Consider the following 19,162-nt stretch of genomic DNA (forward strand, 5'->3'; position numbering starts at 1 on the left):
AAATCTCTGGGCGACTTTCAAAATTCCATCGAGTTAAACGAGAAGGAATATGGTATAAAAGCCCTCTTTTTGAAGCTCCTCGCTCACTCAACTCCGCTCTCTCTTTCCTTCTGTTTCCGTGAAAACCAAGCAAAATCCTGAAGAAACCATCTAACAGAACAAAATATTCAACGCAAAACCTAAATAAAACCTAACTATTCCAAAGGAGAGAAAAAGAAAAACTTCAGTCCAATTTTAATCCAATCTCCGGCACCGTTTCTTCTTTATGTCGCCGGCGGCAGTGGATTTTCGGTCTCCGGTCACCTCTAAATCGCCTTCTCTTCAAAACCCTAGTTTTGCTCCTTTTTCTCCGAATATCTGCGCAGATGATCGACAAGAGAATACAAATTCCCCTATTTTTGGTGACATAAATGAATTCAATGGCCTCGGTTCAAGGAATGGCTTGCGAACGGGGTCGGCGGCGTCGGGCCGGACCCGTCCGAGGCTAGCGAAATTGAGAAAGCCGATGCATGGGAGGTCGAAAGGGGTACCAGGTGAGTTCGTGGGTCTTAACCCATTTCAATCAGTTAGTGAGAGTTCGCGTTGTGGTAATGATTATAATAGGAGTTCAAATGGTGTTTTAGAGAAATGTATGTCAAATGGGGTTGATTGTTCAAGTGATGGTTTTGTTTTTGGTGCTAGTAGTAGTAGTTCTAACTCGAATTTGAATACCTCTGTGAATTTGGATTCTCGTGAGAGAGCATCTGATGCGAATGTGGAAGAATTGGGTTCTAAAGATAAAAGTGAGGGCGAATCCGTTTCAGAACCAGAAAATGGCAAGCTTGATAATGCAGGTTTTATGTTTGGAGCTAAGCAGGGACACTTAAGTGAAAATGAAGGAAAACCAGTTTCAACCACAGAAAATGGGAAGCTTCTTAATGTAGGTTTTGTATTTGTTGCCAGTGAGAATAATGTGGAGACGACATCGGATATGGAAAATAGAGAATCAAGAGAGAATGGATTAGACTTAGATTCCCATAAAGCAGGGAAGGTGAGTTTAGGGACTGAAATTGGGCAAGGGAAGGACAGTCATGTGGGTTTTGAGTTCAGTGCTGATCAGAGCAATTTGGCTTCAAATTTGAATTTTGAGAAGGGAGAGTCTAATGGAAGTCCGGTAAAGCAAGATTTTAATGGGTTCATGTTTGGTGCCACTTACAATAATTCCAATGCAAATATGGGGATTTCTGGTGCTGGTTTTGTATTTGGTGCCAGTTGGTTTAAATTAAATGACAAGAAAGAATATGAAGGTTGGAAAATAAATCTAGAGAGTGAAACAGCCAATGAGTTGAAAGGTACTGCAGTGTCAGAAATTAATGGAACTAGGAGCTGGAAGGAGGATAATGATAAGATTCCCTACATATTTGGTAGTAACGGTAAAAAGGGCACCAGTGCAAGAGAATGCATGGCTAAGAACTTGCCTAATGAAGCAAAGTCAAGCAGTGAAACTTTTGAAAGCTGTCTCAGTACCCCAAAGGATGAAAACAGCAATATGAATTCTAGCATCAATTGTAAGTGTAACCCAGAATCTTTTCTCCACAGTAATAATGTAGCTAATGCTTCTGCTTCAAATCTTATATTTAATAATCTCTCCGATGAGATGAAAAGACTGAATATCAATGGTTTTGAGAATAATAAGAAGTTTGTATCTAGAAGCAATAACATGGCTTCTGCCTCTTCTAAGGACACTAATTCTCATGAATGGAATTCGGAAGGTTTTGCTAATACTGCTAAGGCCACTGATCACTTCGAATCAACTGATAAGAATGAAAGCATCAATGGAGATATTGCTTCCATTGGAACCTTTAGTTCTGCTGAGAGCCAGTCAATTCATGATAAACTGATTGGTGATACAGTCAATGAAGTTGCTGCACCATCTTTGTTCTCATCTATTGGCTTCGATTCCCGAGGCAACCTTGGGGTTTCTGAAGCTCCTCGTATGGTTTGGTTTGGAAAGGAAAATGATGACAATAGTTCTACAAACACTTCAGATGGATTGGGAGTGTTGTTTACAGACTTTGAAACACCAAAATGGGATCCTTCTTGTTTAAAAGCAAGTCTATTTCCTGAATTGAATAGAAAACTGGAATTCAGTGTAAAAGGTAGATCTAAAAAGGACAAAAAATCAAAGACAATGAGAGGGAAATTGAAGCAACTGTCTCAACATAAGCAACAAAAAGAGCAAAATCATGTGGGAAATGGAAGCAGTGCCCATGAGGCTTTAAACTCTCCTGGATGTTATTCACCAATGGATTTTTCTCCTTATGAGGAGACTACCACAGCTGAGAAATTTTCAAGGGAAACTTCCAGGACATTAAATGATTCCATCCACGTAGACAATAATGCAGTGCCTATTAGTCTTAAAAATAGAGAAGGATTAAATCTTGGAAAAGGTGATGAGACAAATCCAGAGATTTCTGTCTATCATTCTCAAAGATGTTTTGTTGATGAGTCTCCGGCAAAAGCATTTAATTTTGAAATGGCATGTTCTGACTGCAACACTGAGCATGTCTGCTGTAGTGGTGTACCTGGTGTTGCTTTTGCTGAAGATTCATCTCGCTTAAACACTGAAAGCAGCCAGCAATTACCTTTTAGTTTTGCTTCGGGTTTGGAAGATATAGATGGAAGCAAATTTTCCTTTTCTGCTTCATCCTGTGCACGAAATAGTTCATCTGCCACAAAACGTCTGCATAAAAAGAAAAATAGGAGGAAAGTTCCATGCGAACCATTTGTTATTGCTGCGAATCCAATTCTGAAGGTTCGTTCTTCTTCTGCTCTTTGTTATCCCATGGCCTTTGCTAGCTCCTGTTGAACTTGTCCTAACTGTGTTATTGTGCAGGATCACGAGGGAGATTTATATACTTCACAAGAAAAACTGGGGAACAATGCTGAATCAAATGAACATCTAGAGAAAGGTTATGTGACATCCACTGCAGCAATTCAGGAAGCTTGTGAAACATGGCGCCTCAGGTGCTTTTCCAACGTGAAAACTGTTGTTGTTTCAATGGTGTCTTCATGATGGTTATTATTGATATATTGAAATGGTTTACAAATTAATAGGTGGCTTTTCTTTTCAGGCATCCTTTATTACTTATATATGGCTGGTTTTGATTTGTGACAGGGGAAATCATGCTTACAAAAATGGAGATTTTTCAAAAGCTAAAGAATTTTATACACGTGGAATAAATTCTGTCCCTTCTAGTGAAACCTCAGGATGCTGCCTCAAACCACTTGTTGTTTGCTACAGCAACCGAGCAGCAACTTGGAAGTCTCTTGGAAAGTTGAGGGAAGCTTTAAAAGATTGTGAAATGGCTGAAATTCTGGATCCTCAATTTCTCAAAGTTCGAATTAGAGCTGCCAAGTAAGGCCTTTGTTTGAGCTATTTTATATCTTATGATTCTGGATGTGGCAGAATCTTTGTGTCTGCTCATTTATTAAAATAATCTGTTGCCATGCAAATAAGGATTTTCTGTTAAGCAGTTAAATGGACCAAAAATTGGTGATTCATTGAGCATCTTCTCTTCTTCCTATTCCTTTCATCCCTTTTTATCATTACAACGACGCCTTGCGATTCTTCCGAGATTTCTATTTGTTTTTCCTCCTTTTTATTGTTTTGTAACATTTCTTGGTTTGGGAGGCGAGACAATGTTTTTCGGGGAAAAATTCTAAGGTTGATGTACTTCTAAGCCCCTCGGCAAGATGCACATTGACCTTGGTGCACCAAGGACGTGCAAAGGGTAAGCCTAGTCTTGAGACTCTAATTTTCTAAATGTGCATGAAATGGTATGGCTAATGTGTAGATAATTAGATTGGTAACAGTTCTTGTTTTTTCATTATGTTATATAATGTACTGATGGAAAATTTTGCATCAGAATACTGTAGCAGCTGAATGGTACAAATGAATGGTGGAAAAATAAAATAAAATAAAGAGAAGTTTAAAATACTGGAAGGCTGTAAATTTCATTGCTGAGACCATCTTTTTATTTTCATATCTGCATTATATATGCGGGCCTTTTTGCTTTATATGAAACAATGAATCATAGTTTAATGTTTTTTATTGTTTCAGTTGTCATCTTGAGCTTGGGGAAGTTGAAAAGGCACAATACTATTTTAGTAAGTGTTTGGAATCTGGGGCTGCTGTGTGTTTGGATCGAAGAATAGCAATAGAAGCTGCTGATGGCCTACGAAAAGCCCAGGTATGAACTTGTTTCCTGTTGGCAGATTTATATATATATATATATTTTTCTAAAACCAATCTGGTCCTCTGAGCATTCAAACCTTTTTTCAGTTATGCATTATTCTTTATTACTTGGTGTTCAGGAATACCTATATTAATGTGTTGTGCATATCAAATGTCATGCATGGCATAGACCATTTTGTTTCTCAAATTAGTAAGATATACAAATTTATGCAACAAGCATTTCAGGAATCATTATGTGTTCTCAAAAATTGTTTTTCATTGTTTTGTTTTCTGAAGTAGCTAACTATGTTTTTTTGTGTATGGTTCTCATTTGAATATAATAATTTTAGGTCTTCTTGAAGCTCAGCTTTCCTTTTCTCCTTTCATTTCCTCATTTTGTGTGTGCTTGAGTCTGTGTATATCAGAAAGTAGCAAGTCAATAATCCCATAACATATTGGTTTTTTTCCTTGCCTGTAGAAAGTGATTGAGTGTACAAATCATTCGTCCAAGCTTTTGGATCAGCGGACATCTGATGCAGCAGTTAGTGCTTTAGATGTAATTGCAGAGGCCCTGTCAATCAGCCCAAGTTCAGAAAGACTACTGGAAATGAAGGCAGAGTCTATGCTTATGGTTTGTACTATTTTAACATTGAACTTCTCCCCCTTCATTTCTTTTTCTTCAGTCCCTCTCCAAATTTTTGAATCAATTTGAAGACTGACAACTGATAAACCGATGTCTTTCATTTGTTTTCTTGTAAGTTTACATGGGCTTTTTTTTATCTATCTTGCAGTTGCAGAAGTATGAAGAGGTGATACAACTGTGTGAGCAGACTCTTTGCTCTGCTGAAAGCAATTTCGCTTCGTCGGGCACCGATGACCAATTGATAGATCAAGATGTTTCTCAAACTGAAAGCCACTCATTTCCAAAGATGTGGAGATGGCGCTTAATGTCAAAATGTTACTTTTATTTGGGAAAGCTTGAAGCAGCCCTTGATTTACTTGGGAAGTTGGAGCAAATGGGATCCATAAGTGACAAGTAATAAATAATTTTTGTTGATGTATTTCTGTATTTTCCATATGCTTCTTCATTTGGGCTTCCTTTCTTGAAATGGATTTTAGGTTCCTGATGTTAGTTTGAATCATTTAGGTGTGCAAGTAAGATATTGGAATCATCAGTTTCATTAGCGGTCACCATCTGTACACTCTCTCATCATAAGGTATGTCAATGATTATTATTTTGTTGATGATTGAGAATTTGCTTAGCTACTTTTTAGTTAATTAGTTTTTGGAGGGAAATTTGTAATTTTTTTTTCAGTTACGTAGCTTGCTGTGAAAGCAAGTCTATTAGTGGGGTTATTAAGCTTGCTTGTAAGTTCAGAAAAGCTGAATATGAGTTAACATGTTAACAGGTGAGTTAAGGCTTAAGTATGAAGCTGACAAAAAGCCATCCTTTTGTACTTAGACTAAGTAACCTCTTTTGTGTTAAGTGTTAAAGAAATCAATGAAGTCGGTGCTTTTGAAGGTTCAATTACAGAACCACACTTGATTCTTGTCAACATGCATTTTCATATTTTTTGCTCAATTTTTTTTATTAATCTAGGATTAAGTGCCATGCTTGCATGTTTCAAAGTTGTTTTATCTTATTCTGACGAGTCTATCACAGTTACATTTCAAAAGATGTGAGAAACCAGATACCATCTAGCCGTCATATAAGTACACTGGGTGGTTATGCCTTCTCAGTAAGTGATTTATAGAGGATATGATGGAGGATTTATTTTCTATCTAATCTTTTGTCTTGATATCTGAATTAATGAGATGTTGGATTTGAACGAGCAAATCCATTTCTTTTCAATATCTTTATGTGCTCCTTTTTTGTTTCAACTATTAAGCTTAGATTCATGTAGAAGTTGTGTATTATAATTGCCATAACAATTCTGATATTTTCTTATTATTAAGAATTTGGGTCTTAGGAACAATTAATCAAATTCAATTAACAATATATTTATTAATTTGAATTTATAATGAGTTGGACTTACCTTTTCAAGACAAAATGACGTAAGCCATTTTGGTTGGTTCACCTTTCTCATTATATGTTGCTTAATTTATATTTAACTAGTATTGGATTGCCTACATACTTCTACACTCTCCCCTCAAGTTGCAATGAGGCAACTTGACAAGCATATGATGGTCTAATACGGGTCCATCAGGGTACGACCCACCGGAACTTCCCTCGTGCAATACAGGTTTGGGTCCCAGGTTTTGATACCACGTTTAGTAGCAATTAATGAAATTCAATTAACAATGTATTTATTACTTTGGACTTACCTTTAACATAAAATGGCCGAAGCTATTTTGATTGGTTCACCTTCCTCATTATATGTTTTGTACCCAATTTATATTTAACCAATATGGGATTGCCCTTCTACAATTCTCTCCCTTAAATAGACTTCTAACTCATTAGTCAAAGCCCAATTAGTGCTCACATTTTGCCTCCTTTTGTTTCTTAGATCTGTTCTTTCTCCTCCTTCTTCCTTCCTTTTTTTTTTTTTTTTGCTTTTGACAAAATTGGAGGTCCGTACTGGTCTGCCTAAGAATTGCACCCATCCTGCATAACTTATTATGAATTGCTTGAGTTATTTGCTTTCTTAATTATGACATGTTCTTATGAGCAGTTTATAATAGATGTTGATTGAATTAGCTTACTCATGTACTTGATTGATATTGTTCTTTCCCTCTGTGGAAATCATCATTAAGTTGCATTTGGCTTTGTGGAAATGGAAGATAACTTAGACATCACATGAATTTGGTTGTTAATGACAAGTGATAAGTAGAGTTTAAAATTGCTAAACCTGCAGTGGAAGTAAAATTATTTGATATCCATAATCTTCTGTGGAAAAATACAAAATTCCAAGCCCTAATACTGGCATATGAATTATTAACATTTGGTGTTCTATTAAATTCTTTGTTTTTCTGTGTCAGCTTTTGTTCTGATGAACAATATTATTGTTTGATCTCACTGAACCTATAAAATATATGCACTCTTCCTGTTGAATATGTTAAATTTACTTTAAATTTATCATCAATTGCAGAATGCAGGGAATGAAGCAGTTCGATCTGGAAGGTATATAGAAGCACTAGAGCATTACACTGCTGCTGTATCAAGCAATGTTGAATCACGTCCTTTTGCAGCTATTTGTTTTTGCAATCGTGCTGCTGCACACCAAGCCTTGGGTCAAATTGCTGATGCTATTGCGGATTGCAGTCTAGCTATAGCCCTTGATGGAAATTACTCAAAGGTTTGACTTTGAAATGCATCATTTATTACAAATTTATATAAATTTCAATGACTTAAAAAAAAAAAAAAAAAAAAAAAAGAAAATTACTTTGCTTAATGGTGTGAATTTAAATTTGAAATGCATGATTATTATGAACAAATTTACATAAATTTCAATCAGTTAAAAAGGAAATTAACTTTGGTTAATGATGTGAATGGGTCCCTTTAATTTTGCTGTTTGCCACAAACATCAAGCAATTAATCTCAATTTATTGCAAGGAATTTTAGCCACACAAATCACATTATTAAATTTCTTACACATGAGCTTTGTAAATTGGTATGCCGATGAAATATTACTACACTCATAAAGCCTACTAGGCAAGAAATTTAATTTTGTAATGAAATGATGAGGTCCTTGAGGGTGGCGATTGACTTAGAACTCCTATTCCCCTCTAATAAGTAACATGATCATTTGATTGATAGGAGTTGTGATGCTTGGTTTTCTCCTTTATGCATTAATAAAATTATGGTGAAAAACAAGTAGTGAGAAGGGATCTGCATGCTGAAAATGAAAGTCTCGTTTGATGGTGATAATATGCTAATTTGGGTTTCTGCTGTTTTCTTTAGATCTATGTGATTATTTTTTAAGTTATTTGTTGGTATTTTTGTGACTGATTGTGAATTCCTTTCTCAGGCAGTTTCTAGGAGAGCTATGTTGCATGAGATGATCAGAGACTATGGACAAGCAGTTAATGATCTCCAAAGACTCATAACTATACTTGAAAATCCATCTGATGGAAAAGCTAGACAGTCTGTCACACCTGGTAGGTCCCCTAGCAGCACAAAAGAATTAAGGCAAGCTCGTCGGCGTTTATCCTTGATGGAAGAGGAAGCTAAGAAAGGAATACCATTGGATTTATACCTCATTTTGTGAGTAATTTGTTCCACTGGAGCTTCTAGAGCTTGATAATTGCAATGGACCTGCATTACATTGTTTCACAAGTAAAATTATTCTTTCTGATATTTTAACCTTACCTGTTAGGACTCCTATTGGCGTTATCCTTAGTGTGATGACCTACTGCTAACTTGATAAGTGGTGTTCAGCTGTGTCAGTTGCTTCCAAATTCATGGATATCTTGTTATCAAAATATGTAGCAAACATGTTATATTTACGTCAATGATACAATCCTAGGCAAGGGCTTTTGCTTTAAAAGCTGAACACAAATTTTACATTTTTTTAAAAAAAAAATTCTCTTGTAACACTGTTTATGTTTCGCATAGCAAATGTAATGGTTTTGTGCTTATAGATGTGTAAAGTTTTGTGCTTTGATGACTCTATGGATGAACATAACAAGAATAAAGACACGCCTGCCATTGACTGGTTCCTTTTGTTGCTTTCTGAAACTTTATTATAAGCTCTTAACTGTGTCTAATTTTATAATGCCAGAGGAGTTAAACAATCTGATACAACAGCTGAAATGAAAAAGGCATACCGCAAAGCAGCACTCAGGCATCATCCAGACAAGGTTTTAAGCTTTCCAACTCCGCAGACTTGTCTTAGTTATTGTTATCATGCTTGATTTTCAGCTCATTATTTTCTTTTCTTTTCTTTTCTTTTCTTCTTTCTTTTGTAGGCTGGTCAGTTCTTGACAAGAACTGAGAGCAGAGATGAAGGGCGGCTTTGGAAGGATATTGTTCAGGAGGTGCACAAAGATGCTGACAGGTTATTTAAAATGATAGGAGAAGCTTATGCTGTTCTTTCAGATGCCACAAAGGTAAGTTATCCGTGCTATTTCCACTTTGTTAGATTTTAGTTCACCATTTTGCTCTATATTTGGTTAGCAGTTGCTATTAACCAATTTTCTCTCTTTTACTTTAAACCTCATATGCTGATCTGAGATCTAATTAACTTAGAAATGGCAATTTCCCCTGCCATGCACTGAACTGGCGTGGGTAAGGGGTGGGTAATTTTTTAGGCACCCACTGCAACTCGCCCTTTTCCCAATTCTACTCATCTTCAGCCACTGTTACTTATGTTGATATAATCTAGCTCTGTGTGTACGTGTTGATTGTGCGTGTGGTTTTGCACATGCATTTGCATATTTTGTTTTTGTGGGTGTAATTCTGGCAGATAAGGGGGCATGCGACTGGCATCGTAGTCTTTAAAGCTCATTTAGATGAATTAGGGGCCAAGAATGTATATGTGGGCGCGCTCTACGTGTTTTTAGCTTTCTTCTTCCTTTTTCCTTTTCAGTACCTTATTGTCTTATATATAACTAAAAGGGATGATGTTAAATCGTACTACCTTTAAGAAATTGCTTGTTGCATCTGAGGAAGAAGATATATCTTTCATTGATGGTAGCACATTAATTGGATGCACACATAAGATGGCTTTGAGATGACAGGATATGCTGTAACAAGCCAGCTTGTTATATAATTACTCGAGATGTTACTATGCATCAGACTCAATAAAATTTGATCAATCCTGTTTTCTGTCATTAAGGTGGAGAACTAAACCAAGAAATCTTTTGTTAACATCAATTGAATCGCTGTTCACGATCAAGTATTAGAAACACGAAGGACTGGCACTTGGCTGTCTTCATGACTTTGAAAGCCTATACGCTTGCTTTAATTCCTAGATCCTACATTGGTATAATGAGCTTTATATGGTTAGGAACACTTTTCTCCCCTCATGTATGGGCTAGTTATTTTGAATCAACTGTTGGTGGCAGAGCTATCTCTGTAGGCACAGCTCGATTCTTGGGCACAACTACTTATGGGAAGAGTTAATATTGCTAGTGGATTCATGGTAGGGCTGTGTAGCTAGGCCAGTGTCAACAGAGAGAGTTGCCAAGGACTGGCTGTGAAAGTGGGGTGGAATTTTTAAAGTCTCAATATCCCACCTTGGTTATGTGAGAAACTTAATGTGAGTTGAGAAGACCTTGGACTCTTTCCCCTAATAGCTTCTAGGGCATCTCCTCTAGCACTTATCTGAACACCTTATCTATTCTAGCTATCTTTTTGATTTATAGTATTACCTTCAGTCCAAGGGTTCAACTTCAAGTTATTCCAAGTCCCATATGATAAGAATTTATCTTATTCTTCGAATGAGGTTTTGATTATCACCTCCAACTGGTTGAGTTCAAATCTCAACTACAGGAGCAGCACACTCTAATCTCATTCTGTAATTTTTTTGTGAATAACTTTTTTTTACTTCCTGCTAATTATATTTTACTTTTCAATTTGTAAGTTGAATCATTTTGATAATCCGTTTTCCATTAACAGCGGTCACAATATGATCTTGATGAGGAAATTAGAAAGGCATCAAAGGAACAAAATGGAAGCCACCCTCTCAGAAGAACATCAGATGCTCACAGCTATTCATATGGGAGGAGTGACCAACGTCGAAATTGGCAGGATAATTGGAAGACATATGGTCATTCACGTTCTCGTTGGTAAGAAGCGCATGAAAATCCAGAGGTTTATATGAAAACTAACTTTATTTGGTATTGAGGCCTCAGGAGGGATAAAATGGCATGAGACTACCATTTGTCTAAGATTCTTTTGCTCCAACCAAATCTGGATATTGGAAATCTAATATTCTTTACAACTTGGCTAATTTAACAAGGAAGATTCTTTAAACTTAGAAGTCGGTCAAGGAAAAACAGATGTGAGAGAACCGTTCTGGGTCATGAAAGACAAGTTTGTATGGGAAATCTGGTCTGAAATACGCATTTGTGCCAAATCTTAGACGATCATAATCATGGAGAGAAGTTGGGGTTTTTTGGCTGTACTTCCAACTTGCACAGAAACATAGAAGAAGATACCTGAAATGAAATTGTTTAGAAATGTCATACACTTGTTACTGAAAAGGAATTGTATGTTTCAATGTCATAAACTTCTAGCCTTGCAGCAGCCTGTTTGCTGTGCATGGAAAACTGAATTATGTGATAAAGGAAATAAGGAATGCAGAATTATTTTTAAATTATTATTTTTGAAGTTTTGCCTGTTGTATACAGCCTGTTTGCTTTATTTCATTTCGTTAGCTATTTTGGTTTTTTTTTTTATTATTATTGGTTAAATAGAAAATTAAAATAGAATAAATTGTCAGTTTGACTGACGCCAAAAAAATAATATTTGTTAATTATATACAATATAATTTTTATTAATGTAGTATCTTTGACATATTTCTATTAATATAACACATTGTAAATCATTTAATAGTTTTTTTTTTTTTTTTTTTTGAGAACGTAAATTATTTCACACTTATAATGTCATTAAAGTTATGTTTTATATTAATAATGAATTACAAAAAATTAATTGGTAACATTTAAACATCTACTGGAACTAAAATATTCAATTTTGATCATATTTTATTTATTATTAAATTTAGATTGTTGCAATTAGTACTTCAAGTGTTAAAAATTTCGGCTGTTTAGAAAATTAAATTCGGTTAGATCCGATTATTCAATGCTCACCTCTAATTGAAACAAATTATTAAAAAATGTAATTACACAACAAATTCAATTTCCACCACAATCACTCTTAAAGCAATATTAAAAATTTGAATATAAAATGTCTTTCTCATACTCTTAACTTAATTTCTCAACCTATAATTAGATAACTTATCCGGAAAAGATGATCAGTACAATTTTCTATAGTTTGAATCTGATCTTTTAAACGAGAAACAAAATTCCAGATACTGAAAAATGACAATAAATCTCGAGAACTGCACTAAGAATTTCATCGAGCAGCCTGTGCATGCTCTAGAAGCTGATTGACTAACTTGTAAGTACGGCCCGACAGTGCCTTGGTGTGATCTATCAACTGCTCATACCTGGAATGGAATGGGAAAATTTTTAAAACGGTGCTTTCGCATATAAACAAATGGGAACCGATGTAAAAAAAAATTTTAAAATTGACAGCAGATGTATGAAAATTGAGCACAAGAAGACCAAGCATATGAACACCGAGTAGATGAAAAGAAGAATAAGAACTGTCAATTTATCTATATGCATCTGTAATCTTACACATTGGGATGATTTGGCTCCATGACGACAGTTCCTGATTCTGAATCGATCTTAGCATCAAGCTTTGAGTTTCTAATAAGATTTACAATCCATCTCTCAGCCTCATCATAATTCAGATTCAATTTCTCGGCAAGGACTCTGCCATGAACAGCAAATTAGTTTGAATTAGCAGAATAATGAAAAGGAAGCATTAAAACTTAATGTGTGGCGCAAAATGTTCCATTTTCCAAACATTGTTGAGGCTCTAGTTAAGCTCTAAATCATCCAAACATTGACTGACCCCAATTCTCAAATGAGGTTGTAGAGAACTTCATTTCTCAAGCCTCTTCATGGGATATAAATTATTGTCAACATAATAGCATAGATAAACAACTATATCCACTAAGAAACAAAATTACAGCAAAGGTCACACGTTTAAAATTGTAGGTCTGATTGCATCAACTCATCAAACACAAGTAAAACAATTAAAAATTAAAGTGAAAAAGAAAAGGGATTAATTAGCTAGGTTTTGTCACAAATTTCTATCGCTGGATATCTTATTTAAAAAAAAATTACACTTTGTATTCACAGTCTAATTAGATATTGAAATATAGTTGTTTGCATTTGTGAAGATTACTTCAATAATTACTTCAAAGAGAAAAGCATGTTTTACAGGAACATTTCTCAATGTTACATGACGAACAATAAGCTTCGTTTGAAAAAACCACCACATTTGAATGTATACATTAGCAAAAATGAAAGAAAGCACATCAATTCAATGAAATTAAATAAAACATCCCCCCAAAAGAGGCTCTTCAGTGTCAAATAAATCAAGTCTATAATCCGCACTTACCCCATGTCAATACGCTGATGTATACGGCAATAAGTTTCAAAGATGAATAGGCGGGCATTTTCCAGAAACTCATCTCTAAGGGGCACAGTAGAAAAGTTGCTATCTTCAACTCTTTTGCCAAGGAATGGATCATTTAAAATCACCTACAACCAGTAGCAAGTTAGTTAGGCTAAGGCATACAATACAGAAATAATTCTTCATTCAGACAAGCTCAGAACCATCTCCCACTTGCAGCAGCCAGAACTTCACTCCCGTCTAACCCACCACCACCATTCGCCAATCCCCAGCCAAAAAAATAAAAAAAGAGAGAATGAAAGGAGGGGGACAAATACCATATGGAAACAACTCTGCACCAAAAGCATGCAACCAAAATATCCCAGAAATGCTGATCACCACTTCTCATTTTTATTAGAGTAAACAAGTCAACTCAGACTCTTTTACCAAAATGTTTAAATTTGAACTATATAAGCTTGCAAGTTTAAATATCTGATTTTCTTATATAATTTCAAATATATCCTACATCATACACATATTTCATCTTTGAGATCACTCGGGTTTATTTGAGCTTTAATTCAAGATTAGTTGAACTTGAAGTTTCAATGATAATCGAGTTAAGTTGAATTGTAATATCTCAAAGTTTAACTGAGTAGAGGTTCTTAGTTGAGTTTAAGTAGTGCATCATATTGCCTTGACTCTGTCTGACTCGATTGGATCACACCCCTAACTCCTCTCATTTGCCTCACCCTTTAGAACTTTGTAAAAGAGAGATAATACAAGGGATACCGAAAGATAACTGGTAAACCATCAGTAAACACAGTGAGCTCAAAGTATCAGCAAAGCAATCAGATGTATGAGAAGCTTACTTCTTCACATTCCCTCATCTTCTTTTGTGCCCCATCAAAGTCATAATTAACATAGACACATGCTAAAAACTCTGTGATGGGATCTTTGTACGAATGCTGCTCTTGCTGTATGACCTTTATAAAGTCTTTGAATTGAGGCCTTCTCCTTTTGTTGACAATGAATGCAGTTGCTAGGTACCTCAAAAGATGAGGAGCATTGGTTTGAATGGCATTGAGGTACCTGAAAAAGAATAATAGCAAAAAAATATATACATACATTATTTAAAGGCAAAAGTAACAAAAGTAAGACTGCACAAGATTCAAAGAGAAGAAAACATAATTTAGTTGAAGTGCCATGAGATCTTGCTTAACATCTCACTGTAGCTTAAATAAGTTTGTCCATAAAATAAGGCAGACAATGCATAATATAGTTACATTAAGTACCCCCCATAAAACATTCAAATACATATTTGAGTTATCATATCTGACCCATCTAATATAAGCAGAAAAGATAAACAATTATGAAATGTTATAATTGCATTTGTTCCTCTATGTGTACAGGGCACACACAAATCCAGTAATACTGGATATCCAATTAGTCAGTCCATCATACGTTAGGCACCACATACCAACAGCAAGAACCTAACATCCGTATCCTAAAATTTGCAACCTATTTATGTAGTGACAATATATAATATCTACGTCCAGCAAATCTATTGACTAAGTAACCTACAGAAGCAGTACCATTTAGTTGCAATTGAACAGTACATATATGCAAGATTTTTCCAACTAAATAAGAAGATCAAAACCCATACCATTCCAAAAAAGGCTAAAAAAAGGGACTCTAAGGCACTTGCAAAAGGACGATAAAAGGCTTATTGGACAAACTAAGACAGAAATTCAGCAAATACTAGTATAAAGAGAAAAGAAGAGATATACATACTTGTCTTGATTGAACAAGTCAATAATCTGTGTTCTTCCATTGTCATGATTGAAAAAGATGAAAAGGCTCCAATGCATCAACCATATTCGACTTTGCATTTGATTCAATGGTGATGAGAAACTCTGAAACAAAAATCGCAGCCAGTCAACATCATTATTTTAAAAGAAATAGAAGTAGCACATCACATAAGAAGGGCAAAAGTAGATACACTACCTTTGAATCAATTATTTCTTTCAAACGATTCAGTTCTTCAAGAGCAATATCCCAGTTTTGCATCAGAATCTCAGCAGCCAACTTCCCCCACAATGCACTGAGACTCCTTTCACTGTTAGTGCACAAGGCCCTGTACTGGTAAAGGTAGTCAGCTGCACCAGAGTAGTTTCCACATTCAAACTGAAATTTGGCATACTGATATAGCGCCTCAATCTGCTCTGTACCAATCTGGCAATGAACCACACCATCATTTGATGAGTTGAAGAAAAATAAATCTCTAACCAAGCCCACCCCTCAAACGAAAACAATACTATGCAGCCAACGGATCTGATAATGACTCATACTATAAAGAAGGCATTCGAGTATAGAACAAGATGAAGAAACTGGATATTTATCATTGGGATAACATATACAATATTGAGCCTAAAAAAGAAAACTTTTGAAATTTGGCAATGGCTTTCGATACCAATAATAGAAGACAATAATTAAAATAACAAATAAAAACATAAAACAACAAAGTAAAAAAAAAAAATCATTACCTATCAAATAACCACAAAACAAAATCATAAAATTATGCAAAGCAAAAAAAAAAAAAAAAAATCAATATAGCAAACCTGATAACGGTCATTAAGCATCTGAAGATTGTACTGCTTATCCGCCCTCAACTCCTGCACTGCGCTCGCATTCTGCAAAAACGCTACTAACGGCGCCGCACCTTCCTCGAGGGCCTTCAATCTGGCCACAACCTCCGCCCTTCTCTCCACCATATCTAAACGAAGCCCTCTCGAACACATTAAATAAGTATACATGCAATATAGTAAGTTAAGCCTAAGAGTAAGTTTAGGTTACCTTGAGGGACGTCTTCGGTATGGTAGAGGCTCTTGTGGATGTCCATGGCGTAATCGACCATGTTTGTTTTGTTCAAGAGCTCAATTTTCGATTTGAAGATCTGGTCCTCTGGATATAGCTGCCGTTCTTGGAGAAACTCCAGTAGAGGAAACACCAAGTGCCGGTCAAGATGAGGCGCCATTCTTGGTGTCAGATCATAGTTAGCCATGGTTGCCGCTGCTGGAGGTTGTGGAGGTGGTGGTGGTGTTTCTTTTACTTCGAGAATTGGAAAAGAAAAGAAAGGGCAAGGAGTAGGGTTTTTTTGGGATTTATGTAGTTTTCAGATTAGACGAATTAGGAATAAATATCCAATCTGTCCATCACCTCTTCAAAAAACTTAAAATTTACATCCAATACAAAAGTTAAAATTAAAATGTCATTTTGACCCCTCACGTTTTAATTGTAATCAATTGGATCCAATTTTAAGCTATGCCAAATTTGAAATAAATATTTTGTGGGAAAATTATGAAATTACCCCATATTATGTCAAAATTAACTACTTTGTTCCTATATTTTTTAAAATATATTATTTTATCCTTGTATATCAATTTTGTCCAATTATTTTGTCATTCCTTGTCCAATTATTTTGTCATTCCGTTAGATTTTTGACAAAAATAATATTCTTCAAAAAACTATTTCTCAATCTAATGTCAAATCAAAATTATTTATCAATATAATATTTGTCTTGCTATAGAAAGAGTGTGTTGCACTAAAACCACCAATTCAATTGGCGATTTCAATGCAATAGGAGAAGTAACTCGTACTGACAAACTGTCAGCAAAAAATAATTATATGAATAAACAATAATTTTTATATTGTATTGAAACCATCAATTTAACTGGTAGTTTCAATACAAAATAAAAATTTTAAATTGTCAAATGACCTTTTTACTCAAACACAATTCATTTGATGATTTTAGTGCAAATATGAGATATGACCACTAATCAACAAAAGATACATGTGAGAAAGCATTGGTTTCAATAAAAAAATATTTGTTTATTAAAAATATTTTTTCACCAAAACACACGTATCATTTAATAGTTTTGATTCATAAATAGTTCAAATTAAATAATAAAAACATAAGTTTTACAAATTATAAGAGTACTAAAGTACTTCAAATTAAACTTATATTATATGTTAAAAATATTTTAATAACTAATACACCAAAAAATATCCTAATAACTTCTTTAAATTGGTCTAAAGGATTGTCTTGTTCTTTATATAAGCAAATAGTGTTTAATGCTTCAATTATACATCCGAAAAGATTTCACAATTTCTTTTTTTTTTTTTTTCTTTTTTTTCTTTTTGCTTTTTATTCCTTCACAATTTCTTTTTTTTTTATCTTTTTTTTTTTTTTTTTGCTTTTTATTCCTTTACAACTTCAGATCTACACTGTGCTATAGAATAAAACCATGCATTTGATTCTTTGCTTAATTTCTAAAAGCTTCACTAAGTAAATCTTTATTCCTTTTGAAAAGGGAACTAAACACAAATATATCTATATTTCTTTTTGAACTTTTTAATTTAATTTACTAGAGTTAATTACTTGGCCAAATCTATATTTTATAGGAATAAAAATCAATTTAGACCCTAAATTGTATACAAAAAGTAAAAAGCTCGTATTTTACCTTTTGGGTCAATTTCAGCAGCAACTCATACAAAATAGTCCAATTTAATTCATTTTAGGTTAGAAAACATGGGTGAAAGTCGTACGGTCAAAATCATATACAACTATATGTATATTTTTTTTTTCCGCTTCATGCGGTTGTTTCTTTCAGCATATATCTCAAATTTTCTTCTCATATGCAAATTGAAATTCATAAAATACAAAGAATTAGTCAGCAAAACCCAATATTTCTATTAATAATCGTCATAGAATTTGTAAATATATATTTCTCATAAAGGATCCAATCTAACAAAAGTAACAAAAACGTCAAAAAACAATTACCCAAAAGAAAATCCAAAAAATTACAATAATATGATCCGAGAAAAGCAACAAATTCGAAAAAACTAAAAGGAAAAAAAAAAAAACTAAGGGAAATCACTTTGATTAACCATCTTCTAATATAGATTGCTCTTCCAAAGTTATGTTTTAAAGTTGTATTGTAATTATCTAACATCGTCTTAATAATATTACTAGATGGATTCGACATAAATAATAACACATATGTAAAAAAGAAGATTAATAAACAATATCGTTTAAACACAGAGTTTTGTCTTAGTATTGATTAACACTAGCCATGGGGGAAAAGAAAACTCAAATAAAAAAAATAGATTGATATAGATAAAGATTTGGGGAAAAAAAAAAAAAAAAGGAAGATTAGAAAAGAGTTTCATTGACTCTACTTCTTTAGTTGCAGAGATGGATAGTTGTGGGTTTTGCTGTTTGTGAAAAGGATAAAAGAATTTTTCTATAAATTCAAAATTTTCTACTAATCCAAAGGATAAAAGGATAAAAATGACAAAAACTAATGATCCAAAATTTTCTGTAAATTCAAAAAATGATAAATGAATTCTACATTAATAAATTAAAAATAATAAATTTACTTTCTTAGCTAAACTAAAACAATAAATATAAATATTTATTTTATAAATTAAAACAATTACTCAAATCATAAAATTACCTAAAAAAAAACTTTACTAATGGTTAATCATTAGTGTCTTTTGCTCAAGGTATTAAATATTTATCACTAACTAAAAATATATTGAACATGAAAAAGAAAACAAAAATTTGTATAATGAATTTAGTAGATGCAGCTAGTATACTTATATACAAAATACTCAAAAGATAATTAAGATTTTTAAAAAAATTAGAGGAGAATTAAATTATAAAATAACAAAATGTTACGTCAATTTATAGTGTGATTACTAATTATTGCAAAGCCTAATTAGTGTTCTATTATTAATGTAGAAAATTTATTATT

At 34.0% G+C, this 19,162-nt stretch overlaps 2 protein-coding genes across 2 annotated transcripts; one reads left to right on the top strand and one right to left on the bottom strand.

The window, feature by feature from the left end:
* On the top strand, window positions 1–11,489 carry TPR15 (Heat shock protein DnaJ with tetratricopeptide repeat-containing protein). Its single transcript, XM_012230837.4, has 12 exons — window positions 1–2,794; window positions 2,876–3,006; window positions 3,158–3,397; window positions 4,103–4,232; window positions 4,695–4,847; window positions 5,008–5,252; window positions 5,364–5,433; window positions 7,306–7,512; window positions 8,185–8,420; window positions 8,938–9,016; window positions 9,125–9,265; window positions 10,776–11,489. The coding sequence occupies exons 1-12, from the start codon at window positions 266–268 to the stop codon at window positions 10,947–10,949; spliced, it is 4,335 nt and encodes a 1,444-aa protein (XP_012086227.1). The 5' UTR covers window positions 1–265; the 3' UTR covers window positions 10,950–11,489.
* Window positions 11,490–11,953: 464 nt separating this feature from the next.
* Window positions 11,954–16,521, bottom strand: EIF3E (eukaryotic translation initiation factor 3E). Its single transcript, XM_012230836.4, has 8 exons — window positions 16,200–16,521; window positions 15,965–16,119; window positions 15,351–15,578; window positions 15,138–15,259; window positions 14,216–14,435; window positions 13,353–13,495; window positions 12,521–12,658; window positions 11,954–12,327 (listed from the first exon to the last, which is right to left on the bottom strand). Exons 1-8 carry the CDS (start codon window positions 16,405–16,407, stop codon window positions 12,234–12,236), a joined length of 1,308 nt encoding a protein of 435 aa, XP_012086226.1. The 5' UTR covers window positions 16,408–16,521; the 3' UTR covers window positions 11,954–12,233.
* Window positions 16,522–19,162: the final 2,641 nt, after the last annotated feature.

The sequence above is a fragment of the Jatropha curcas genome, chromosome 2 (genome assembly GCF_041381405.1).
Source record: "Jatropha curcas cultivar XTBG-Jc1 chromosome 2, XTBG_Jcur_1.0, whole genome shotgun sequence".
Classification (NCBI taxonomy): Eukaryota; Viridiplantae; Streptophyta; class Magnoliopsida; order Malpighiales; family Euphorbiaceae; genus Jatropha; species Jatropha curcas.

Coding starts and splice junctions, on each gene's coding strand:
- TPR15 (XM_012230837.4), top strand. CDS start 266: ATGTCGCCGGCGGCAGTGGATTTTCGGTCTCCGGTCACCTCTAAATCG. Junction 2,795..2,875: donor CTGCGAATCCAATTCTGAAG/GTTCGTTCTTCT, acceptor GTTATTGTGCAG/GATCACGAGGGAGATTTATA. Junction 7,513..8,184: donor TTGATGGAAATTACTCAAAG/GTTTGACTTTGA, acceptor TTCCTTTCTCAG/GCAGTTTCTAGGAGAGCTAT.
- EIF3E (XM_012230836.4), bottom strand. CDS start 16,407: ATGGCTAACTATGATCTGACACCAAGAATGGCGCCTCATCTTGACCGG. Junction 15,260..15,350: donor AAGAAATAATTGATTCAAAG/GTAGTGTATCTA, acceptor TTTTTGTTTCAG/AGTTTCTCATCACCATTGAA. Junction 13,496..14,215: donor AGATGAGGGAATGTGAAGAA/GTAAGCTTCTCA, acceptor TACTGGTTGTAG/GTGATTTTAAATGATCCATT.